General features: G+C 35.8%; 1 protein-coding gene across 3 annotated transcripts in view; it reads right to left on the reverse strand.

The window, feature by feature from the left end:
- Positions 1-208: 208 nt before the first annotated feature.
- The window catches only part of CNOT6L (CCR4-NOT transcription complex subunit 6 like), an 86,080-nt gene continuing 63,084 nt past the window's right edge, over positions 209-23,204 (reverse strand). For all 3 annotated transcript variants that reach the window (XM_074228550.1, XM_074228551.1, XM_074228552.1), the window contains 4 exons: positions 16,777-16,928; positions 13,898-14,125; positions 8,419-8,621; positions 209-4,829 (listed from right to left, as the gene is read on the reverse strand). In XM_074228550.1, coding sequence (XP_074084651.1) covers positions 4,617-4,829; positions 8,419-8,621; positions 13,898-14,125; positions 16,777-16,928 — 796 coding nt within the window. In that variant the 3' untranslated portion in view covers positions 209-4,616. The remainder of the gene's footprint in view (positions 4,830-8,418; positions 8,622-13,897; positions 14,126-16,776; positions 16,929-23,204) is intronic.

Here is a 23,204-nt window from a genome sequence, read left to right on the forward strand (position 1 = left end):
AAAAAACTGGATGCTCAGAGCTCTTTAAAAAAATCTATTTCAAATGAAACGTTTTCATTTTATCATGCTATTTTTAGAACTTTCTAAACACCCTAAACAAGAAGGCTTCTATATAGGCAGGCATATGAAGTTTTTATTTTTATATTAGTATTTGGATAGATATAAAACATATATATATATATATATATATATATATATATATATATATATATATATATATACCAATAAATTGAATAAAATATATGCAACTATCTGAGAAGTCTCCTACTTATCTTTTGGAAAAAGTTTGTATCTTCAATTGTCAGAAAGGTGATTAAAAAAAAAACCCAAAGGAGGCATGTATGAGAATACACATTATGAGAGTAAACATTCACTAGGGTCATTTCCACATAATTTTGCAAGCTCTTTGCTCCATTAATATTGATATGTTCAAACCATCAGAATTTGGTAAGCCTGATTCCTGTGACCATGCTCCTGAATCATTAGCCTACTCTGAAAAACTGCTAGAATAGTTCAGACTTTGGATAAAACATTTAAATAAATCACTAAGTTATATTGCTTTAAAAGCTAAAAACCACAAAAATAAAGCTAACCTTCAATTATGCATGACTTGATGGGGTTTCACTTTCCATGCACTTAATAAACACTGTCCCATCTATTGCTTTCTAGGCTATTCCCCCTTCCACACCCATTTGATTATTCAAAGCATATATATATATATATATATATATATATATATATATATATGTATATATATATATATATATGTATGTATATATGCATATATGTATGTATACACGCACATATATACACATATATGTAAAATGTATTAGTGATTTTAGAAACCTTGAAAATGTCCATTTCAAATTTTAATCATCTAAGAAATATAAAACTGCTAGATACAATTTTTAAATGGACCATTCTATTTATAAGCCTTCCAGTTTTATCTGCTACATCCTCTACCTAACAAAACCAAGTGATATGAGCCTTTGTCATCTTCCACTCCTTGTTTCTTGGAGATTTAAGATTTTCAGGAGTAGGGGGCCAAGAACTGGAATTGTTTTATATTTCTATTAACTAAAACACAAACACACAGTGGTTTCTAAAACATTTACAAAGGATGCTTATTACTAAAATTAAATATCTGCTTGTGAAAGGAATTTGAAAAAGAGAAGCTTAGAGCAAGGCAAATCGGGTAAAGGGGGTAAAGGAGCTGGTCTCAGAACGCATTGTGCCGTACCTGACTTCAATGTGTGATATCAAATGCTCACCCTCCTTACATCAAAGTAATGAAATGAAAATATTGAGCTACTTCATACAAAATTGTTTTTACATAAAACATTGTAAATCTCGAACAGATTTTCAATATCGAATTTTAAAAAGTTGCCTATCAAGAATGGTGTTGGGACTCTTCTCTGCTTGCTTTTAGGCAGTGCTGTTGCTTAGAAGTTGACACCAGGCACATTTTTTGAAAACAAAGTCAACAAGCAAGGAGCAGTATAAGGACTTGAGCCTTTTTTCAGATGTCAGTCCTGAGGATGCTGCAGGATCCCCCGTGACCACGAGTAAAGCGAGGAGATAGGCATGATGACGCCCTCTACATTAGATGATGCTACATGCTCTGGAGTGACCGAGGATGGCAAAGGAGACATTTTTCCCTCTCCCAAACACTGTTTGGAGTCATTAATGAACACTGTGTTACAGTAGACAGATTTTGAAATCACTTCTGAAAACTTATAAAAGGATAAATTGCAAACTAAAAATGCCCCAATTTTCCACTCTTCAGAAGATGATGCAGCTCCACGGCATAAAGCTCATTTATTTGAAAAACTGGAAAGCATCTGAGTTGTCTCTTACTTCGAGAGATCATCCATTTTGTCTTTGTCTTTTTTATGCTAGGTACTGTCAAAGATCCAAAGGGCCCATGTTTTATTTTAGTAAGACAACACTGAGGACAGCAGCATTTCTGATCACCTGAATAGGTAGCTCAAACAGATACTACTCCTTTTACAAAGGGAATTTAGGAGGACAAAGGGTTTGGGACTTTGGGGTTAGTGGGCCAAAGGGAAACCATAACACATGAAGCTTGAGATAATCAGGTCCCAAGGGCATGTGTGCCACCAAAAACATAATACATTTACCCATTTCAACATGAGTTGCTACACATCTACTCAAACCATGTGAAAAATTACACAGGATAATAAATGGTTTGAATGAGTGCATTTGGAAGCAGAGAGAACCCAATTACACACCTTCCTGCAACAGAGTGCCTCGGTCATACACAAAATAAACTTAAGCTGTTTACAATGTTTCCCAGTTTTTTTTATTGTTTTCCCCATAACATTTAACTATTAAAAAAGTTTATTATTAATAAATGGGCTCCTCTGTGGTTCATATACAATCATAGGTGAACGTTAAATTCCATTTTATACAAACATCTCAAAAATATTGGGAGTGAAGTATGGTAGGAAATATTGCTCACATTGCTAATTAACATGCGTATATGGAAGGAGGAAAATGTTTTGTTAGTGCATACCTCCAGAGCAGAAAAGCCACCCAAAACAAAGTACAAGATACAGGAGCTGATTAAAAAAGGCAATGTCCACAAAATTAAGTTTTTCATGCTATTCTACTTTCCAGTACTATACTTTAGTTAACGCTCAAATTACTTGCATGGCTAAGATGTTGAATGCTTGAGGTATATAAGAAGGGATACCTGGAAAAATTTGTTATCTTAAGGTTTTTTTTTTTTGGTGCTATAACATTTTTAAAATAATATTTTATTTACATCAAACTTCACTCAACTACAATGATGTCCAATTTTTAATAGATGACAGACAACGCCTCTATCACTAGGCACTTTTGAAAGGGGAGTTTAGGCTTCAGTAAAACCATCCAATGCAATCCCATAGATGACATCACATAATCCCAACAACCCTCCTCCCACAAAAATAAACCCACCAGGGAATAATATTTTATTAGCCTGATTAATTTACTATGGATGAAATTATCATAAAACAAAGGAAATGCATCATTTCAAGACTAATAAAACAGCCTAAAAGATCAGATCTGGAAGAAACAAATTGTATATATTTAAAACTAATTAATTTAAATTTTGACCTGTGTGTTTTTATACGGAGAGACAAATATAGGCTATTTTAAAGTTTTACTCACATAATGGAAAATTTTTTGTTTAATAAAAATATCACATTTTGAGACTAGAAACAGTAAAGTGCATGAAAAGTTTAAAATATAAATTTCAGGAAACTCTTATAGCAGCAAAAAAGCAGAATAAAGAAAAACTTAAAAACACAGACACGACCTTTTCCTATTACTGTGCCATAATTAACATCAAGCAGCCAACTAATCCCCCCTCCCCCCAATTGCATTATGTTCACTGCCTCCTGAGGCACAGATTTTTTGCACTGGCCCCGCCTGGGCATAAAATAACATGTTTAAAGAGCATCAACAGTCGGGAATGAACCAGCAGCTTCTTAATTCAACCCTGACAAAGAACAGAAACAAGGAGTAAAAGCATATGATGGCTATTTGGCAGCTAGGGTCAGGAACACTCATCCAAGGAATGGGACTGAGCTACTCCCTGTGCTCAATCTCCCCAAGAGGTCAGCAGGCAGCGCCTCCATCGCTGTCCCCACCCTGGGACATGCCCAACATTCCTGTGACTGTATCTTTGCCCTCTTGAACCTGGGCTCTCTGGCTGTGTCAGGGAGATGGCCTGTGGGTCATATTGGCAACATTTTTACTCAAGGTCTACTATGCAGCAAAGCAAGGAGGAAAATAAATTGGATAGGACTTGACAAAAACCGCCATCTATGTGAAGTATGCACTCCATTTTCAAATAGATGAAATTTTATTTTCAAACTATGTGGCAATGTGTATTTCCCACTGTTTTTCTAGGTCTCACCAATAACCAAAGACCTACAAATCTAGAACTGATAAGGGTCTTGTTTGTGTTCTTCCCAAAATGCCAGAATGTTTGCCCGACAAAAACACTGTACTATTAATTAAGCGCTTTATTTTCAAAGCGTGTACTTGTGTGTATAGCTCTACAGTCATATACAGAGATACTTACACACACAGATGTAATTATGTATGTATGATTTTCTAATGTGCAGAGTGATCTGGAGAGGCAAATGAGTTTCTAGTAAAGGAGAACAAGCATTCCCTTGCAAGATAAACCGTTCAATTTTTAAATTTTTGTAATATAATTAAAAGAAAACATTTTATTTTAAAAGATGGATAGCTCATTTTTAGATAATTAGGCAGAAAATGCATCTTGGAGCAATAAATACATATTGTTGGACCTTCAACTGATCATTTTTCCACTATGAAAGCCTAACTCTTTGAATAAGAAATAGGTCCAATATTTAAAACACTAAATTAAAAACGCAGAAAGGGAGCAATACTTTGGTTCCAGCCCTAGTGCCAAATGATACCAATATGCACCAAAATGTGCAAAATCTTATAGCAAACACATAATGAAAGGAGCCTGAAGAAGCAGCTTAAGGATGGCCATACTTCACTCCTACATACTTTGATTTACAACTGTACAGGTCCATAGCAACAGATCCCCGTCTCGGCGGGGCTGGACTCCACTACCTCCTATTGGGTAAGTGAACACCATTGACAAGAGGCAGGAGTGGAGGGTGGAGTTCAAGTTGTGTTAACAGTGAGAAGTGGTCTGAAGGGATGTGCGGGTGTGGACACCCAGTGATGTTGTTCTCAACCAGCCACTGAGGATCTAAAGGCCCCAGGACACCAAGCACGTTCATATGAGTCTTGGAATAGAAAATGTAGTCAATCACACCCTGCAAAGAGATTGGGGTAGGGGGTGGGGAGATAAAAACAATATAAGATACAAACAGAAACCATCCACAATTCTTTAAAAATCTTTTCACAGAGAAAACTGAATTTATGGCATCTGCTATTCAAAACAAGAGCTCAAAAAAATTACAAATTTTCCAATGGAAGCTATAAGCTATGACAAAAATCTGTGGAGTCACAGATTCATAAGCACAAAGCTTTATACTTGGGCAAATCATCTTCAGAAACTGGGCATACCTAGATGTGTGTAAATACATACATTCAGCACTCAGCTTAGCTGGAGACACTTTCTAAAAAAGGACATTGGATCATAGATTTAGAACTGAAAGGACATTTCTGGTCCTATTCCCTCCTGTTACACAGACAAGACTTCAGGAGTCTGGGGATCTAAGTGTTAGCTGCCCAAAGTCTGTCACAGAAAAGGGAAGTTATGGAGGTTATGTATAACCCTCATCCTGTCATCCAATGCAGGCTTTTTTCACTTTACCATATGACAAAGAGTCATTTCTCAAATTTGCTTTGAATTTACATTTAAAAACAAAGACAGTACTGTGAACATATGTGGATTTGAAATCATGTATGTATGTATGCATGCACACATGTAAGGAGGCCTAAGCAATGCTACACAATGGCTTTGCATTCCCTAAACATATGCTATGTAGAAAGTGTCTCTTTAGCTCACCTCAAATGAGGGCCAGAGATTGTAGATGAGCTTAGGGACAGCAATCCAATGTCTAGGACCAAAAAAGGTTCCAAGATTCTGAATATCACAGTCAAGGTCACATGCTCAGGACCCCTGGTTCAGATGGCCCCAAGCACTGAGCCATGAGACTGGGCTCAGAGCCAGGTATCTTGCTGGAGGTGGTCCCTGAGAAGTAGCTGGTAGGTGGGGGATGTGGTTGAGGAGATTTTGGTGAAGGACTAGTCTAAAACAGAGGCTGGCTGTGAGAGCACAAACAACAATACTGTTTTATTGTTTTTCAGTCATTTTTCATTCATGTCTGTCCTCTGTGCTCTTTTCATGCAACCCATTATTAAAAGCAGTAAGTTCTACTCCCTTTCCACACCAATATATTCCTTTTATCCTCCCTTCTCTTTTCTTTCTTCAAACACCTAGATCAGAACTAATCTCAGCTTCTCTGCTTTTCTGATGTAACTCTCCATTCCATTTTCCAATTCTCAGTATGCCCTACTCTTCATGACACCATTTGGGGTTTTCTTGGCAAAGATATACTGGAGTGGTTTGTGATTTCATTCTCCAGTTTACTTTACAGATGAGGAAATTGAGGCAGAGTAAAGTAACTTGCCCAGGGTCACAAAGTTAGTGAGGCCACATTTGAAGCGAAGCTCAGGGCTCTCTACCCACTGCCTCACTTCGCTGCCCCTAGAAATCCCTCTTGGAATCCGATCACCCTGTGGAATCCTGACTTAGCTAAACTCCCTGGAATTCAGGTTACCTGTAACTAGAGGTTCCCAAAAAACCAAACTTCGACAGATCATTTCATCTTTCAGGGTAATGCTTCTTTATCCATAAAATAAGATGGGGAGAGTTTGGACTAGGAAGCCTAGCATGATGGAGTGCTCTTTCTAGAGCTACATTTTGAAGTCTGCTTCAAAATGGCAATCTGAATCCAGAAGGAAGTTTCAAACAAGGGAACTTTTTCTTCACTTAGCTGCTCAATTTTGAGATGAATTATTAGAAGATTTTTAAAATTATCAGCCTAAATAATAAATGAAGGATTACCTTGCTTAAACTAGAAAAAAAATGCAACTGTGGGGCATATTACACCTCTAGCATAAAAATCACCTAACCACTCTCTGTTATCTCAATCTACATCATCTGCTAAAGCTACTGAATGGGGAAAGAGAATAATACTTTCATTATCTATTAACATATTGAGTTGTTATTGTTATAAGCTTTCCTAGCTGTTGAACGTCCTCAACATTCCAAAAATATATCCATTTAAATGGATGTTGTAAAAGGAGGTGGAAGGGGGCAGCTAGGTGGTACAGTGGATAGAGCACTGGCCCTGGAGTCAGGAGGACCTGAGCGACCTTGGGCAAGTCACTTAACTTTAAAAAAAAGGTTACCTTAACAAAAAAAAGGAAAGGAAAGAAAAGGGGAGGGGAGGGTTAAGCTTATATACAGGAAGATCTAAGAGGAGACAAAAACTCTCACCAAATAAACTCACTGAGAATCTTGTTCAGTCTGTACTAGCTACTTTTAATCAGTAAACATCCTTTTTGGTGCTTTTTGTTATTTAGCTTCTTAATTGATTGGTTTCAGATCAGTAAGAAGCATTTTGTTTAAATTGAAAATAATGCACAGATTTCAATGAATTATCTTTCCAAAAGGAACAGCTCAAAAACTGCCCAATTCTATCCTAATAAAAGCCATTAAAAATTCTTTTCTAATTCATCCAGTTATACTTTGGGTCAAACCTGTCTTTGTGATTCACAGTCCTTGAAAGTACCTCTTTCACAGAAAAATCTATCACATGAAGGATTACAAAGTTGAAAGAAGCAATAAGGACAGGATTGAATTTTACATCCTCGAGTATGGCAAAATGATAATTAAAGAATAAAAATGGCTAAGAAAGCAGCCACAAAGAGCACCCAATTCAAAAATCATTCTCCTCCTTTCTTTCAACTCTAGAAATGCTGGACCTCTTCCTACTTTTATTTTTTAACCCTTTCTGACCAGATTAGCACTTTCCAAAGATGTGTTCTGAGAGTCAGTAGGTCATCTACAGGTTGAAGGAGAATCACTGATAGACCACGATAGATCAATCTCTAAGTTTCTCATGGGACTTAGGAGTGTGCTATCAAGGAGGATTGCAGGATTCTGGAAGATAAACAACACTGGAGGGATGAGAAAAGGTCATAGATGGGATGCTACGTGGTACATTGAATAAAGCACCAGCCAAGTTCAAATCAGGCCTCAATTTGATACTTACTGGCTATGTGACCCTGGGCAAGTCACTTAAGTTCACTTGTCTCAAAAAATAAAAATAAAAGCCATGCAAAGTTCATTACTTAAGAATGGTATCTGGAACCCCTCTGTCCCTCAACCATCCATAAATATTCTAGAAAGGATATTTGAAATTATCTGTCTTCACTCTTGTTTTAATTGAAAAATAAGAATCTAAAATTTCAAGGAAGGAGATACTTCAATAAGAACAGAGGAATTATACAAAGGTGGAAAAAATGTCAGGAAGCTGGGGGTTTGAGTTCCCAAATTCTATCAGCATGGAACAAGGCTAAATGAGAGTCATATCTAAACATTCTTGAGACTATGTCAAGATTATATTGCTAAGCTATTTATTCTTCCCTCGATTTGGAGGTTTCAGTTGTCCCATAGAGGTTGGGGCTATTTTAAATTTGAGTAATATCTTGCAATATTTTGAGTCTGGCTGAGGATGTAGCTAAAATAGATTAGTTTCCTAAAATTTATTACATGCAATCTGGCCAAACACAGTATCAAACTGTTTAAAGATGCAAGGTCTTGTCTTTCAGGATATGCTTCTTGCTATAGTAAAAAAATTTGCATCCCAAACCCAAGTTGTCACTCACTTTGAAGTCAAAGGTATAATTTGTGTAAGGCATCAAGTTATTTTCATAGGCGCTCTGGAGCTGGAAGCCATGTGTGATTCTTCCTTCCGAGGTACCATTTTTCCCACTGCAGCTGAAGTTCATGAGACACTCATTATAGCGCAATTCCTTAAAATCCTTATGGTTGTCGGCCACTCCTCCACTGCTCAAGTATTCCACGACCCCTGTGGAAAGAAGACACAGAGAGCTGCCACTACACATTTCTCTCCTTCTCCAGGGCCCGCCCATGTCCCAGTCAGGTCCAGTGTGAGCAGGATGAACACAGTGCCCTGCCTGCTTTGTCTGTCTCAGAGCAGGGACCAGGCAGGCTTGGAACTAGTCCAGGGTTTCTAGAAGACTTCTAGGCTGGGAGTGGCTCCACACCTAGGCTATCAAAATGAGGAGGTTTACTTTGCCATTCATCTCAGTGCTCTCATCTCAAAATTCTTGTTGAAATGACTTTGGAGAGATTAAAAGACATAATAACCTTTTTATTCCCTTGTATGTATATATTCTGTCACTAAAAACTTGGGCAAATAAAATGTAAAAATTCAGAACACAACCAAAAACCATCTACTCAAAATATTCTTTTTTCCCCCTTTTATTCCTTTTTCTTTCCTTTTATTTTTTTTTGGATTTTGGCAAAGTAGTGGGGTTAAGTGGCTTGCCCAAGGTCACACAGCTAAGTGTCTGATTCCAGATTTGAACTCAGGTCCTCTTGGCTCCAGGGTGCTGTTCTATCTACCTTACCATCAGGTTTCCCCCCCTCAAAATATTCTTCAGCAAGGAAGAATGGATTATTTTCTATGAAAAGCTAAAAATAAAAAACCAGTCTTTATCACTCAAGTTAGGTGGCAACATTTCTTGTATCATTCATTATTTGGGCAATTTTATAAACCAGGTCATTTAGTAAACTACTAGAACTCAGAATTTCCCTCAAAAACTATTGGTTTGGGGCAAAAAAAAAAAACCAAAACTCTCTTAGCTGTGTGACCTTGGGCAAGTCACTTAACCCCACTGCCTTTGCCCCCTCAAAAAAACAAATATTGACTGACTAGACAGTCACAAAAAACTAAAAAAATAATAATTTAAAATAGAATTAGGCAAATTAGGCTAGAATCAAAGACATTAAAATAAAACTTTGACAAGGATTCAAGCCAATCTTAACAAAATGAAAAATAGGGAAAATATGTGACTATTTTTACTTTGAAATTGGTGTCAAATTTACATCCAAGAATGATTATTGTTACATTCTGCTAAAATGTTGGAGGGAATGTGAAGAAATTAAAACAATATAACTACTGGAGTTGTACACTAACTCAACCTTTCTTTATACCCTTTTATAACTATGCTCAAAGGGAACTGTGCTCAAGAGTTTTAAAAACATGCAAACCCTTTGACCTAGGAAAAGGACCTATACATACAACTTATATTTAAAAGCAGCTCTTTTAGTAAGGCAAAGAACTGGAAATGGAGGAAATGCCCATCAATTGGGGAAAGGTTGAACAAGCTGTGGTATGTGGCTAAGATAGAATACTATTCTGCTAAAAGAAATAATAAGCAAGATGCCCCCCAGAAAAAGTTGGAAAGACAAGAACTAAAGCAAAGTAAATTCAGCAGTATATAAGTTATAAAAATTATTTTTACACGTGAAAGGGAAAAAATAAAGTATTAAATAACAAAAAACAATCCTCCTGGGGCAGCTAGGTGGCGCAATGAATAAAGCACCAGCCCTGGAGTCAGGAGTACCTAGGTTCAAATCCGGCCTCAGACACTTAATAATTACCTAGCTATGTGGCCTCGGGCAAGCCACTTAACCCTGTTTGCCTTGCAAAAACCTAAAAAAAAAAAACAAAAAAAAAAACCAACCCAATTCTGCTGAGGTTACAAAAGAACTAGTACCATATTTGGCTCTAACATTTGATAATCGAATAATTTTGATATTTATTGTGGAGTAAATACACTTAAGTCAATGTACTGATATATAATCAGTTGTATTGGACATAAATTTAAATTATTATACTAACCAGCAAAACATTCATGTTTAAATTTTTTAATATTTAAAATTTAATTCCTAAGGTAACTGATATATTCAAAAGATCCAGTAAAACTATTTTAAAAGCTTCTAAATTATTTCACTGAAGATAAACAGAGAATTTTCATTACCTTAGCACAGTTTTCTTAATAGCACTCTGCAATTTTTTCCCAATAATTCCCTTGATATTCTTAACCTTTTTTTCCTCCATATGAATTTAGTTATTATTTTTTCTAACTCTCTAAATTAATTTTTTGTAAGTCTTATTGGGATAGAATTATTTCATTTAGGTAGAATTGTCATTTTTATATTAGCTCAGCCCACCCATGAGCAATTGAATGTTTGCCCAGTTATTTAGATTTGATTGTATTTGTGTGAAAAGTGATTATAGGGGTGGGCTAGGTGACAGTGGATAGAGCATTGGCCCTGGAGTCAGGAGGACCTGAGTTTAAATCTGCCCTCAGACACTTAATAATTACCTAGCTGTGTGGCCTTGGGCAAGCCACTTTTAACCCCGTTTGCCTTGCAAAAAAAAAAAGTGATTGTAGTTGTTTTCATAAAGTTTCTGATTCTGCCTTGGCAGGTAGGCTCCCAAGTATTTTATGTTGTCTGTTATTTTAAATGGGATTTCTCTTTCTATCTCTTGCTGCTGTATCTTGTTAGTAATATATGGAAATGCTAAGGATTTATATGGAGTTTTTTTTTATATATCCTGCAACTTTGTTTCCAGGAGTTTTTAAGATGATTTTCTAGGGTTCTCTAGGTATACCATCATATCATCTGCAGGGAGCAAGTTTTGTTTCTTCATTACCGATTCTGATTCCTTTAATTTCTTTTTGCTCTCTTCCTCTTACTTTTTTTTTTTCTTTTGCAAGGCAAACGGGGTTAAGTGGCTTGCCCAAGGCCACACAGCTAGGTAATTATTAAGTGTCTGAGGCCAGATTTGAACTCAGGTACTCCTGACTCCAGGGCTGGTGCTTTATCCACTATGCCACCTAGCTGCCCTCTTCCTCTTACTTTTAATACAATATTGAATGATAGCGGTGATAACAGGCATCCTTGTTTCACCCCTATCTTAGTGGAAATGCTTCTATCTTATCCCCCATTACATATAATGTTTATTGACGTAGATAGACATTGCTTATCGTTTTAAGGAACATTCCATTTATTCCTATGCTTTCTAGTGTTTTAAGTAGAATATTTTGTCAAAAGCTCTTTCAGCATCAAATGAGATAATCATATGATTTCAGTTAGGTCTGTTATTGATATAGTCAATTTTGCTAATAATTCTAATATTGAACCAACCCAGCATTCTTAGTATAAATCCTGCTTGGTCATAGGATATTATTCTAGTGATAACTTGCTGTAATTGCTTTGCTAAAATTTTTATTTAAAAATTTTGGATCCATATTCATTAGGAAGTTAATTTAAAAAAATGCAAAAGAAAGTAGCCTAGTCATACCAGACCTAAAATTATATTATAAAGCATCAGTCTTCAAAACTGTTTGGTATTGACTGAGAAACAGAATGATGGATAAATGAATCATATCAGTACAAAACAGCAGCAGTAAATGACTATAATAATCTACTGTTTGATAAACCCAAAGATGCCAGCTTCTGGAAAAAAACTCACTCTTCAATAACAACTGAAGAAGGTATGGAAAACCAGAAGACAGTATGGCAGAAACAAGGCACAGATTAACATCTCAAATCCTATTTTAAGAGAAGGTCAAAATGAATGCACGATTTCAACATAAAAAATAATTATAAGCCAATTATAAGATAACAGGGTATAGTTTACCTGTCAGAGCTATGGAAAGGGGAGAAGTTTATGTCCAAAGAAGAGAGAAACATAAAAAACAAACAAAACCACTGCAACCAAGATTAAAGGAATATAGTAAGATGGGAAACAAGTTTTACAACTAGTGTTTCTAAAAAGAACTTGTTTCTAAAATTTATAGAGAACTGAGTCAAATTTATGAAAAAAAAAGTCATTCCCCAATTGATTGTTAAATGGTTAAAGGTATGAAAAGGTAATTCTCAGATGAAGAAATCAAAACTATCAATAGCATATGAAAAATTGCTCTAAATCAATGATTAGAGAAATGCAAATTAAAGCATCTCCGAGGTACCACCTCACACCTCCCGGAGTGATCACTTTCATTCCTAGTCATATTGACCATGGTGGAAGAGATGATGTGGGAAAACTGGGACACCAATGCATTGTTGGTGGAGCTGTAAGTTGATCCAGTCTTTCTAGAAAACAATTTGGAATTACACCCGAAGGGCAATAATAAAAATGTACAGACCCTTTCAACTAGCAATACCACTACTGGATCTGTATTCTGAAGAGATCATGATTAAGGATAAAAATCCCACAAGTACAAAAATATTGACAGCAGGTTTTTGTTTTTTTTTTTTGTGGTGACAAAGAACTGGAAATTCATCCATTGGGAAATGGCTGAAAAAATTATGGTATATGTATGTGATGGAACTCTAAGTTTGTATAAGAAATCATGAGGGAAATCTTTAGTTAAAAAAAAAAAAGAAATCATGAGGAAGGGGGCAGCTAGTTGGCACGGTGTATAAAGCACCAGTCCTGGAGTCAGGAAGACCTGATCAAATCCGACCTCAGATACTTAAAAATTACCTAGCTGTGTGACCTTGGGCAAGTTACTTAACCCCACTGCCTTGCCAAAAAAATAAAAAATCATGAGGGACAGGATTTCAGAAAAACCTAAGGCTTGCATGAATTGATGCTGAGTGAAGTGAGCAGAACCAAAAGAACATTGTACACCATAACAATAACATGTGGGTGCTGAACAACCTGGATGGACTTGTTCATTTCAGCAGTACAGTCATCAAAGACAGTTCTAAAGACTTGTGATGGAAAATACCATCCATTATACAGAGATGGAACAGTGGAGCTTAAATGTAGAACAAAGCTTTCTACCTTCAATTTTTAAAAGTTTTCTTATTTATTATCTCTTTTTTTTCTCTCTAATATTTTCTTTCTTTGGTCTGGATCTGTTTCTTCTCTCACAACATGATTAATATGGATCTAAGTTTAGTTTGGTTATAAATGTAGAGCTTAATTAGATTGCTTTCTATCAGGGGGAGGGGGCAGTGAAAGAAGGGAGGGAGGGAGGAAGAAAAATTATCCAACTCAAAAGCTTGTTAAAAAAAATGACTGGTTAAAAATTATCACTATATGTAGTGAACATTGTATGTTTTTTCCAACAAATAAATTTAAAACATTTTTTAGATTTAAAAATTTTTTAACACTTGATTTATAAGTACACAAAAGTTGACATTATTCCAGAGATCTAAATGATCTAGAAGACAAAAATTCTCTCTCCAAATATAGACATCTCTATTTCACCTAAAAGTAAAGGCAACGTTTAAAGCAAAAGGTTTTTTAAATACCTGAATCCGGCAATGAGTTAAGATCTGCACATAGCACCAGCGGAATGGAATTAGGATCTGTAGATGGGCTACCAGGCCTACTAGAGGCTTTTTCCAGGATGTTTTTTACTTCTGAGACAAACATCATGGTTTGAATGAGTTTCACATCAGAATATTCAGGATCCCAGTGCATATGGGCATTCGCCACAATAAGTAGCTGTTTGTCTACAGCATGAATGGGCTTCATACCTAAATTCAATTGTTAGAAAAAGACAAACAAAAATGTCAAAATTGCCACAATTCATCGTGCATGCAAATCAATGACAATATCCAAAGGTTGTCTCTTGAAACCATCTAAAGAATCTTTTAGATATCTATCTCCTTCAACTAATGGTTTGTGTAATGTCTTTCTTCTTAAAGAAAATACATTTTCTGGAATCAGAACTGTTGAGGGCCAGGACATTTTGCTTTGGGAAATATTGGTTTCTTTATGCCATCTTAGAATTCAAAGTTAACTTTGGTTAAGTCACATAATCTACATTCCTCCAGTCATACAATATAGTCAACATACATTCACAGAATGGAAATATTAATATGGAAGATAGATTTATACAGCCATAGCTTCTTAGTCTACCTGTCTTGAAATACTCAAATATAATGACAAAATAAGATTATTCACTTCACAATAAAAAAGGTCCCATATATTCCATAGTATAAATGGAGAGATAAAGAATTCATCTTCAATCATAAAATTCCATTGATATTTATACATAAATTGATGTGTATGTTTAAATTGTATCTAGATATCTCTACATATACATACACATAAGCATATATGTGTATAAGAATCCCAACATACAAGGTCTCCTAAAGTCCTTGTACATACATATTCATTAATAAGTTGAACAAGGTAAAAAAGATTAAATTTTTAATACAAATTCTGTGAAAAATGAAAAAGATCCCCCATAAATGAGAACATAAATTGTGCCATAAGACTAATGATACTGAAGTCCATTCAGTCATACAAAATGATAGAGGTGGTTAATTTGTTTTCTCTTTCACCAGATAGCATGTTTGCATCTGCTTGAGAAATTATAATTATTACATCATTATGTCAATGCAAGGAAAAAGAAAAGATCTCTTAAACAAAGATTCATGGCAGCATTTTTTTATAGAAGCAAAAAACCTATCAATTAAGAATGAAGGAAGTTTTGGTATGTGGGGAAAAGTGGATTAAAATCCTGACTCTCAAGCATGGATGCCCAACCTTACTTTTTTTTTTCTTTTTTAGGTTTTTGCAAGGCAAATGGGGTTAAGTGGCTTGCCCAAGGCCACACAGCTAGGTAATTATTAAGTGTCTGAGACTGGATTTGAACCCAGGTACTACTGACTCCAAGGCCGGTGCTTTATCCACTATGCCACCTAGCCACCCCTCCAACCTTATTTTTAAAAGCTTTTATTGAAACAATAAACAGTATATTCTGTTTGCCACTTTAGTGAGAGCTCTGAGATAGCTTGGCTTCTTTCCTAAAACATTTAGTAAACCCACAGTGGGCCACATAAAATCACCCTGCAACTGCATTTTGGACAACTCTGCTCTAAAATACAAATTACTGCTTTGTGACTCATCTGTTTGATTTTTTAGTTTTGACTTCAATGGGCCTGCCTCAGTTTCCTTAGCTATAAAGGGAGGGGGGGAGTTGAACCAGATAACTTATAATTTTGGCTCTAAATTCACAACACTATAAAACTGAACGGGAGTTTGACCTGCCTACTTGCTGCCAAATGCTTGAACTGTGCTATATGAAAGCAAGTGCCTAACACTGTGCTAGAGAACAGTCAATGAATATGAAGAAATCAAAGAAAAGTTAAGACTGATATCAAGAGGTAGAGAGCAAAGAAAATAAAACTAGAAGAATATAAGCAACTACTACTACAATGGAAGTAGATGAGATTAAATGCAATAAGCAGAGCTCAAATGCATCCTATTTACTCCTCTTACTGAAAAACATGTTAGACTTAACACATGGAACTTTGCAAAAAGAATGCTCAAGAAGCCTAACAACAACCAAAAAACCTAACAAGAAAAAAAAAGGTTGAACTCTCAATTAAGCTGAGAGACAGGCTACCTTTTATACAGAGAGGTTACGGGGACATTTTAACTTCTGAAGGATAAAAGTAATTAATAGAGATCATATCTTTTCTCTATTTCTGCCAAACCATTTGCAGCCATCTTTACAAGAGAGTAAGTGCTCAAGTGCTTGTGCTAAAAGGTAGGTAGCAGAAGGAGTAAAGCAACAAGTTTTTTTTTAACATTTTATTTGTTGTCCAATTATGTACAATAGTAATATGTACCCATCATTTTTTGCAAGGCTTTGAATTCTACAATCCCCCCCAAAGGCTGTCTGACAGTGTCTACATTGTTTCCATGCCATACATTGATGTAAGTTGAATGTTATAAGACTAAACATAAGAATAAACATAACCCCCCCCCAAGAAGATGAGAAACCGAGAGAGAGAGAGAGAGAGAGAGAGAGAGAGAGAGAGAGAGAGAGAGAGAGAGAGAGAAAGAAATTGTATTTCAGTCTGTTCAGATTTCAACGGCTCTGTCTCTGGGGTGGGTTGCTTTCTTTATCATAAGTGTACCAGAGAAGTAAGCAACAAGTTTTGTATGAGCATGATGTCCAGTCCTAAGCAGGGACTCTCCAAAAAATGAGATTGTTTTAGATATGGGATTAAATTTCAAAACCAAAGAGAATGTATTTACAAAAAGGAATTCTCATGTTTTCTGAATTAGCCTGATCAACATATCCTTTTCAAAAGCTCCTTTAGAAGTATATATATAGAGAGAGAGAAGGACCTCTGAAGGCCAGTAATTCCAGGTGTGCTCATGTGCTCACCTGCTCCAAACAATTCTTTGTGGACCTCTAAAACCACAGCCACACCAATGTTATCCTTCGTCATGACTCTGTTCAGCATGGCTTCTGATCCATCGGAATTCGCCATGGCCACCTGGTTAAATTCAACCGTGTGCTTCTGCACCAACGTGAATCTGAAAGGCACAAAATACATTTGTATGATGCTGAAATGATCTGTGTTCAAGGAGAACATTAACTATGTCAAGTTTCATGGCCACTCCAGAGAAATGCTTTAGGGACAGAAAGATTCAACTAGGGGTCATTTTGGCAACTAAATTCCAAAATAGTTCGCTTTTCTTTGGAAGCATACATATCTAATTGTGTTCATTTAAAAATATTATTTTAGGGGCAGCTAGGTGGCATAAGTGGATAAAGCACCGGCCCTGGAGTCAGCATGATCTGAGTTCAAATTTATGTTCTTTCAACTGCCTCAACTGCAATCTGCTTGTGGCAGGTCTAAAACACCATGCTAAGTCACCTGGGTCACGGTCACTTCATGAAAATGTCTTATTATCATGTTCACTTCTAGGGAAGATAAAAGAAGAAAGAGGCAGAGTACTGAGTGGTTAGAAGTCACAGCAAATCCAACGGAGGTACATGATCTGCCACTTGGACACTTTGTGTTCAATCAACAAGAGGGATGATCTTTTCCTTTAAGTTTACAATGTATTTCATGATTTTACAAATCAGATTTCTTGCCTTATAAATTAAAATTTTACATACTTAACCAGATTTATTAAGATATCTCTTCAAATCAATTTCTGTAAGATGTTATGATTAAATTGCTATAAGAAGCATTTTACAGGCCCCTAAAACACAAATGTTTTCCAAGTACTAAAATGAGAACAATTTATCTTTCTATCCAAGCCTATAAGGCTCCAATGAAATTTTACCTCTTCTATAAGGACTTCTTTGAATAGTCCTTTTCAGGGTGGTATCTCCACTCATTTGCATTCCCAGACTCCATTTTACTTTGTATTTTCCTGTTATTTATCCTGTAAGTAGGCCTAGTCTGTCCACCTAAAAGGGCATGATCCCTTGCTTATGATTCTTTTTTGTTTACCATAGCACTCACTATAGTGCCTTGTATTCATGGGCATTCAAAGAAAAAAAAACAGAAACAAACCAATAACATTCAGATGAATGGTAGCTCTAAGCCAACTCTCAACATAGACTTTCCCTTTTAAAAGCATGCTGTCCTCCATTTGGCTAAGCAAGGCAGAAAACTTATGTTTTCTGGAATCTAGAATGGAGAAAACAGAAAAAAATGAAATATGAAAAAAAAAGCAGGGAAATTGTGCTTCAAAATTGTGTTTCAAAAAAAATTAGTGTTCCCTTGATGTTTAAAAAGTGGTCATATAGCTTTGTAAAATTAGAAAAACTAATTAGAAATCAATTTTCACTATAACCACTATAGTCTACTTTTCAACATGACCTTTATATTCTTTAATATAGAAAGGAATTAAATATATATAGGAAGGAATTATGTATATGGTTTATACTATATATAGAATTATGGATATGGTTTACTCCTAACATTCCAAGCCTGAAATCTTGTTCTATAAAATTCTTCTTGTTTCTGCAAATTACCTTCATTTTCTGTGGATGGTTTTTATTTTTTTTAGGTTTTTGCAAGGCAAATGGGGTTAAGTGGCTTGCCCAAGGCCACATGGCTAGTTAATTATTAAATGTCTGAGACCGGATTTGAACCCAGGTACTCCTGACTCCAGGGCTGGTGCTTTATCCACTGCGCTACCTAGCCACCTCACTGGTTTTTATTTTCTAAAAGAGCAAAACTTCATAACAGAAAAATAGAGGCCATAAACTACATATGAACATTTTTAAAATATTCATGACATTTCTCTTCAAATTACTTCTACTATTCTCATGTACTATTATTCTCCAAGTAATGTAAAAGGGAACAAAACACTGACCCTAATTTAATCAGTTCACACATGTGTGTATGTGTGTGCACATGCATGCATATGCATGTATGTATGTGTGTATAAGTAAATATATATTAGCAAGACTTAACACTTTCTTTTTTAAAAATAGGTTATTTTTTTCTAATTCTAAAAGGCATTAAAAAAAGCAGAAACATTCCATATAACAGAAAATTCTGAGTAGGTATTAAAACATCATGTTATGCCTAGCACATAGTAATTTAAATGTTATTTGACTTGATTAATAAATACATTCACCATGGTAGATTCAAAAGTATTGGTCTAGGGGGCAGCTAGATGGCACAGTGGATAGAGCAACAGCCCTGGACTGAGGAGGACCTGAGTTCAAATCCGACCTCAGACACTTAATAATTACCTAGCTGTGTGACGTTTGGCAAATCGCAATTATTAAGTGTCTAAGGCCGAATCTGAACTCAGGTCCTCCAGACTCCAGGGCCGGTGCTCTAGCCACTGCACCACCTAGCTGCCCCAAAGTTGTTTTCTTTACATAGCTATTTATTGAACAAATTATTCAGCTAAACTGCTCATTTCGCCCACCCAAGGTTTTTAAGGTTCCTCTAAAACTATTTGCTTTATTATTTATGTCACAATATTCCCATATGTTGGTATTATTTATTCAATCTTTCTACCATCTCCCAAGTTTGCATTTCATTGAAACAAAAAGGGCTACTACAGGTCTTTTTTCATATAGGCCTTTTTGGAGGTAATTGGGCCTAATTAATAGTGGCACAGTTGTTTCAAAGGGAATATACATTATTTAGTGATTTTTAGAATATGGTTCCAAATACCTACTCCAAAATTGCCCTTTTTCATGAATTACCTCTAAGATTCTCATTTTGCTTTTTTTTTTTTTGGTCATCTTTGCCAATCCAATAGATACGAAGTTGAAGAGAAATGAGATACTTATGAACACGATATCAACTTGTTTTTAAACATTTCCCAATTACATTTTTATCTAATTGCCATTGTATCTGGAGTTTGGTGGGCTACAAGTTTGCTAGCACTTATATAGAATACTTTTTTTTTGTGTAGCTACAGAAAAGTGTTTCCTCATATACTTTGATAATTTTATCTACTAGGGCTGTCCAAAATGTAGTCTGCACCACATGGGGCCCGCTGTGGGCTTCCCAAATGCTTTAGTAAAGGAAGCCGAGCTACCTCAGAGCCTTCACTAAAATGGCAAATCAAAATACATTTGTCTATTGTTTCAATAAAAACTTTCAAAAGTAAGATTGGCAGCCCTGTACTAGGGAATGGCTTCTTCCTATTCAACTTAGGAATCCTTTCTATTTCAACCCTTATGATAGCTAACACCGCCCTACGATTACTTACATTCATGAGGTTTTAAGATGTCATTTCTCAACTTTCTTCCTACTCCTACCTCAATCAATAATTCTCCTTTTCAGACCATGAAATTTATTTTGCTTGACTATTCACTCTCTTGCATTATCTTATCTTTTAAGACCCCCAATTCCTTATTTCCTTGTACATAAGGTATTTAAACAAAAAAACTGTTCATGCATGTATATATTCAACATCTTTTGCCCATTTTAGATATGAATGAGATTACTTTGAAGATATAAAGATCTGAATGGACACTTGTTTCTGCTTCTCTCATTAGAATCTCAGTATCATATCAATGACCAAGTGGCACAGCATATAGCACATTAGTCCTCAAGACTAGATGTGTGTCTCTGGACAAATTTTAACCCTATTTGCTTCAGTTTGCAGATGTGTAAAATGAGCAGAGGAAGGAAATAGTCAACAACTTCGGTATCATTGGCAAGAGAGCCAAAAAGGGGTCACAAGAGTCAAACACAACTGAAAAGCAACAACTACATCATTATCTTTCCAATTGCTCAAATAACTTTACCCTTTCTAAGATGTTTTGGTCTTGTGTTCAAGTTTCAAATAACCTATTCAACTCTAGTTGAATAAAAATGTTTTGAAAATTTACTTGGTCCATTAAAGGCCATTTTCACCCTACAGACTATTCATTATAAGTGTTTTGCCTTTTGCAATATTGTATTTCAAGAAAGTCTATGATTTCTAGTAGAAGACTCTAGGACTTTTATAATTTCTTAGTTCCATGGTTTATGAACTGCTTCTTTCTAGGAGCTTTGCAGAGTTTTCATTTTGATGAGGGCTCTCAATTAGGCTATGATTTTCCAATTTTTTTTTCTTTTGGGGGTTCCTTTTAAGCAGTTAATGGTGGATTCTATTTTTACTTCTACCTGCTGATTCCAAAAGATCTGACCAGTTTTCATTAATGAGCTCTTAAAATTTAGTACACATATTCTTTTTCAGGGAATCCAAACAATGCTTCATAAAATGATCATCCCTTTACTTCTTGAGGGTGAATGTTTGGGTTTTTTTTTTTTAAATATTTAATCTTATACTCTATCCTACTTTGCCAATTTTCTGATGATGCTCTATTACTTCTTGCTGCCTCACAGAAGCACTGATATCAATATGACACATGCTAGATTTCAGATTTCACTTTATTTTCTCTTCTAAATCATTTATTATCTATTCAATTCTGTCAAGCACATTTACTTGGATTCTCCCAGGGTCCGCTTTATTTCTGTCTCCTCTACCCTGAGCCTGAACAGTGAAGGAATCAAACTAACTTCTTTCCAGCTTTATTTTAAACTGACTATGTTTTTGTCAAATTGTTTAACTCTATTACTGATTGTGGTTTTTTCAAGGATCTCCAAATGAATTTATCGTTATACTACTCTAACAATGTAATTAGGGAACCACAATTGTTTTTCACCAATTTTATATGACTAGACTATAAAGTGTTTCTGAAAATTGCCTGTTTATATCCTTTGACCATTTATCTATCAGGGAATGATTTGAATTATTATAGTTTGGACAGAGATCTTTATATATTTCTGATATGTACTGATTTTTAATTTTTCTCCCATCTCCATTCCTCTGCTCCTACAATTACTCATTTGGAACGCAGTCTTTTTAACACTACTCCACTTCCAATCCAAACCCTTTCTTCAAATCTAAGACTTTACTTTCTTCAATTAAACACTCCCTATTTTCAAACCTGGAGATGGATCTTTCCCTCCCTGGATTTTTATAGAATTGATCAAGGCAATCTCCTTTGTATTTCTGCCTAATTTATAATAAGGCTATGTCTCAATCTCCTTTCCACAAAGAAGCTCCTTGAGATAAGGGCCAGTGACTGTGGACCATTTCCCATTTGTATACACCCATCCTGTCACTGTGTCCTACATGTAGGAAGGCTCTAATACCTTGGAAGAAGATTCATTCAACCCATCAGAACTGGGGGTCAGAATTCTTCACTTCTTCTAGCCTGTCCCTCACTAGTGTGAACATCATTCCTTTTGATACAAGGCAGAAAAATACTTAGGAGCCTCCTCTTTGTCTGTTGTCTATTTGATATTTAACCATTTGTCTTAATAGATTGTTTCTTCATAAACATCAAATAAACATTTTCTGTATTTGAGGCACTGGAGAGAAAAGGACAAAATTTCAATTAGGAGCTTACATTCTACACACTTCTATTCTACTGCTCCCAAATGTGTCTTTTTAAACAAGATGTTTAATGGCTTTGTAGTCCTCCCTGAGTTTCTCTCTTTTAAGAGATCAGACACCAACCATTCTGGGCATTCTTTGATCTTATTGACAGCCCTTAGGGGTTCTTGCTGCTGTATTTACTAATGCATCCTGCAGGGACACCTTGGGGTTCCAGTGGAAAGAGCATCAGACCTAGAGTCTGAGGTCCTTGTTCACAGCCAGTCTCAGGTAGCTAGGTGGTCCTGGATAAGTCACTTAACTCAATTTCCCAAATTCCTAATCTGTCAAATGAACTGGAGAAAATAGCAAAGTACTCTGGTATCTTTGCCAAGAAAACCCCAAATCAGAATATGATTGAAATACAATTATTCCTTCTACTTTAATTTTCTCTAAAGGTCCTTTTTCAAGTTGAAGTCAAAATATTGCTTATGTAGGCATATTGATTTCTTTAAATTTTAACTTATTTTTTCCTTTCATTTTTGACTCAAAACCTTGTGAACAAGGATGAGATCAACCAAGAGGCAACTACTCTGATACACAATGAAACCAAGAGATTGTCTCCTAATGATTTATGTACTTTCCATGGCTAACAGGACTCATCAAGACTATGGCTTCTAGGGGCAGCTAGGTGGCGTAGTGGATAAAGCACCAGCCCTGGAGTCAGGAGTACCTGGGTTCAAATCTGGTCTCAGACACTTAATCATTACCTAGCTGTGTGGCCTTGGACAAGCCACTTAACCCCGTTTGCCTTGCAAAAACCTAAAAGAAAAAAAAAGACTGGCTTCTAGAGAAAAGGATTTCTATCATCAACACCACCGAATTAAACCTGGAGTAGGTGTTTAGCTCTTGTTAACTGATTAACATTTCAGAATTGACATTCAGAATGAAAGT

The sequence above is a fragment of the Macrotis lagotis genome, chromosome 3 (genome assembly GCF_037893015.1).
Source record: "Macrotis lagotis isolate mMagLag1 chromosome 3, bilby.v1.9.chrom.fasta, whole genome shotgun sequence".
NCBI lineage: Eukaryota > Metazoa > Chordata > Mammalia > Peramelemorphia > Peramelidae > Macrotis > Macrotis lagotis.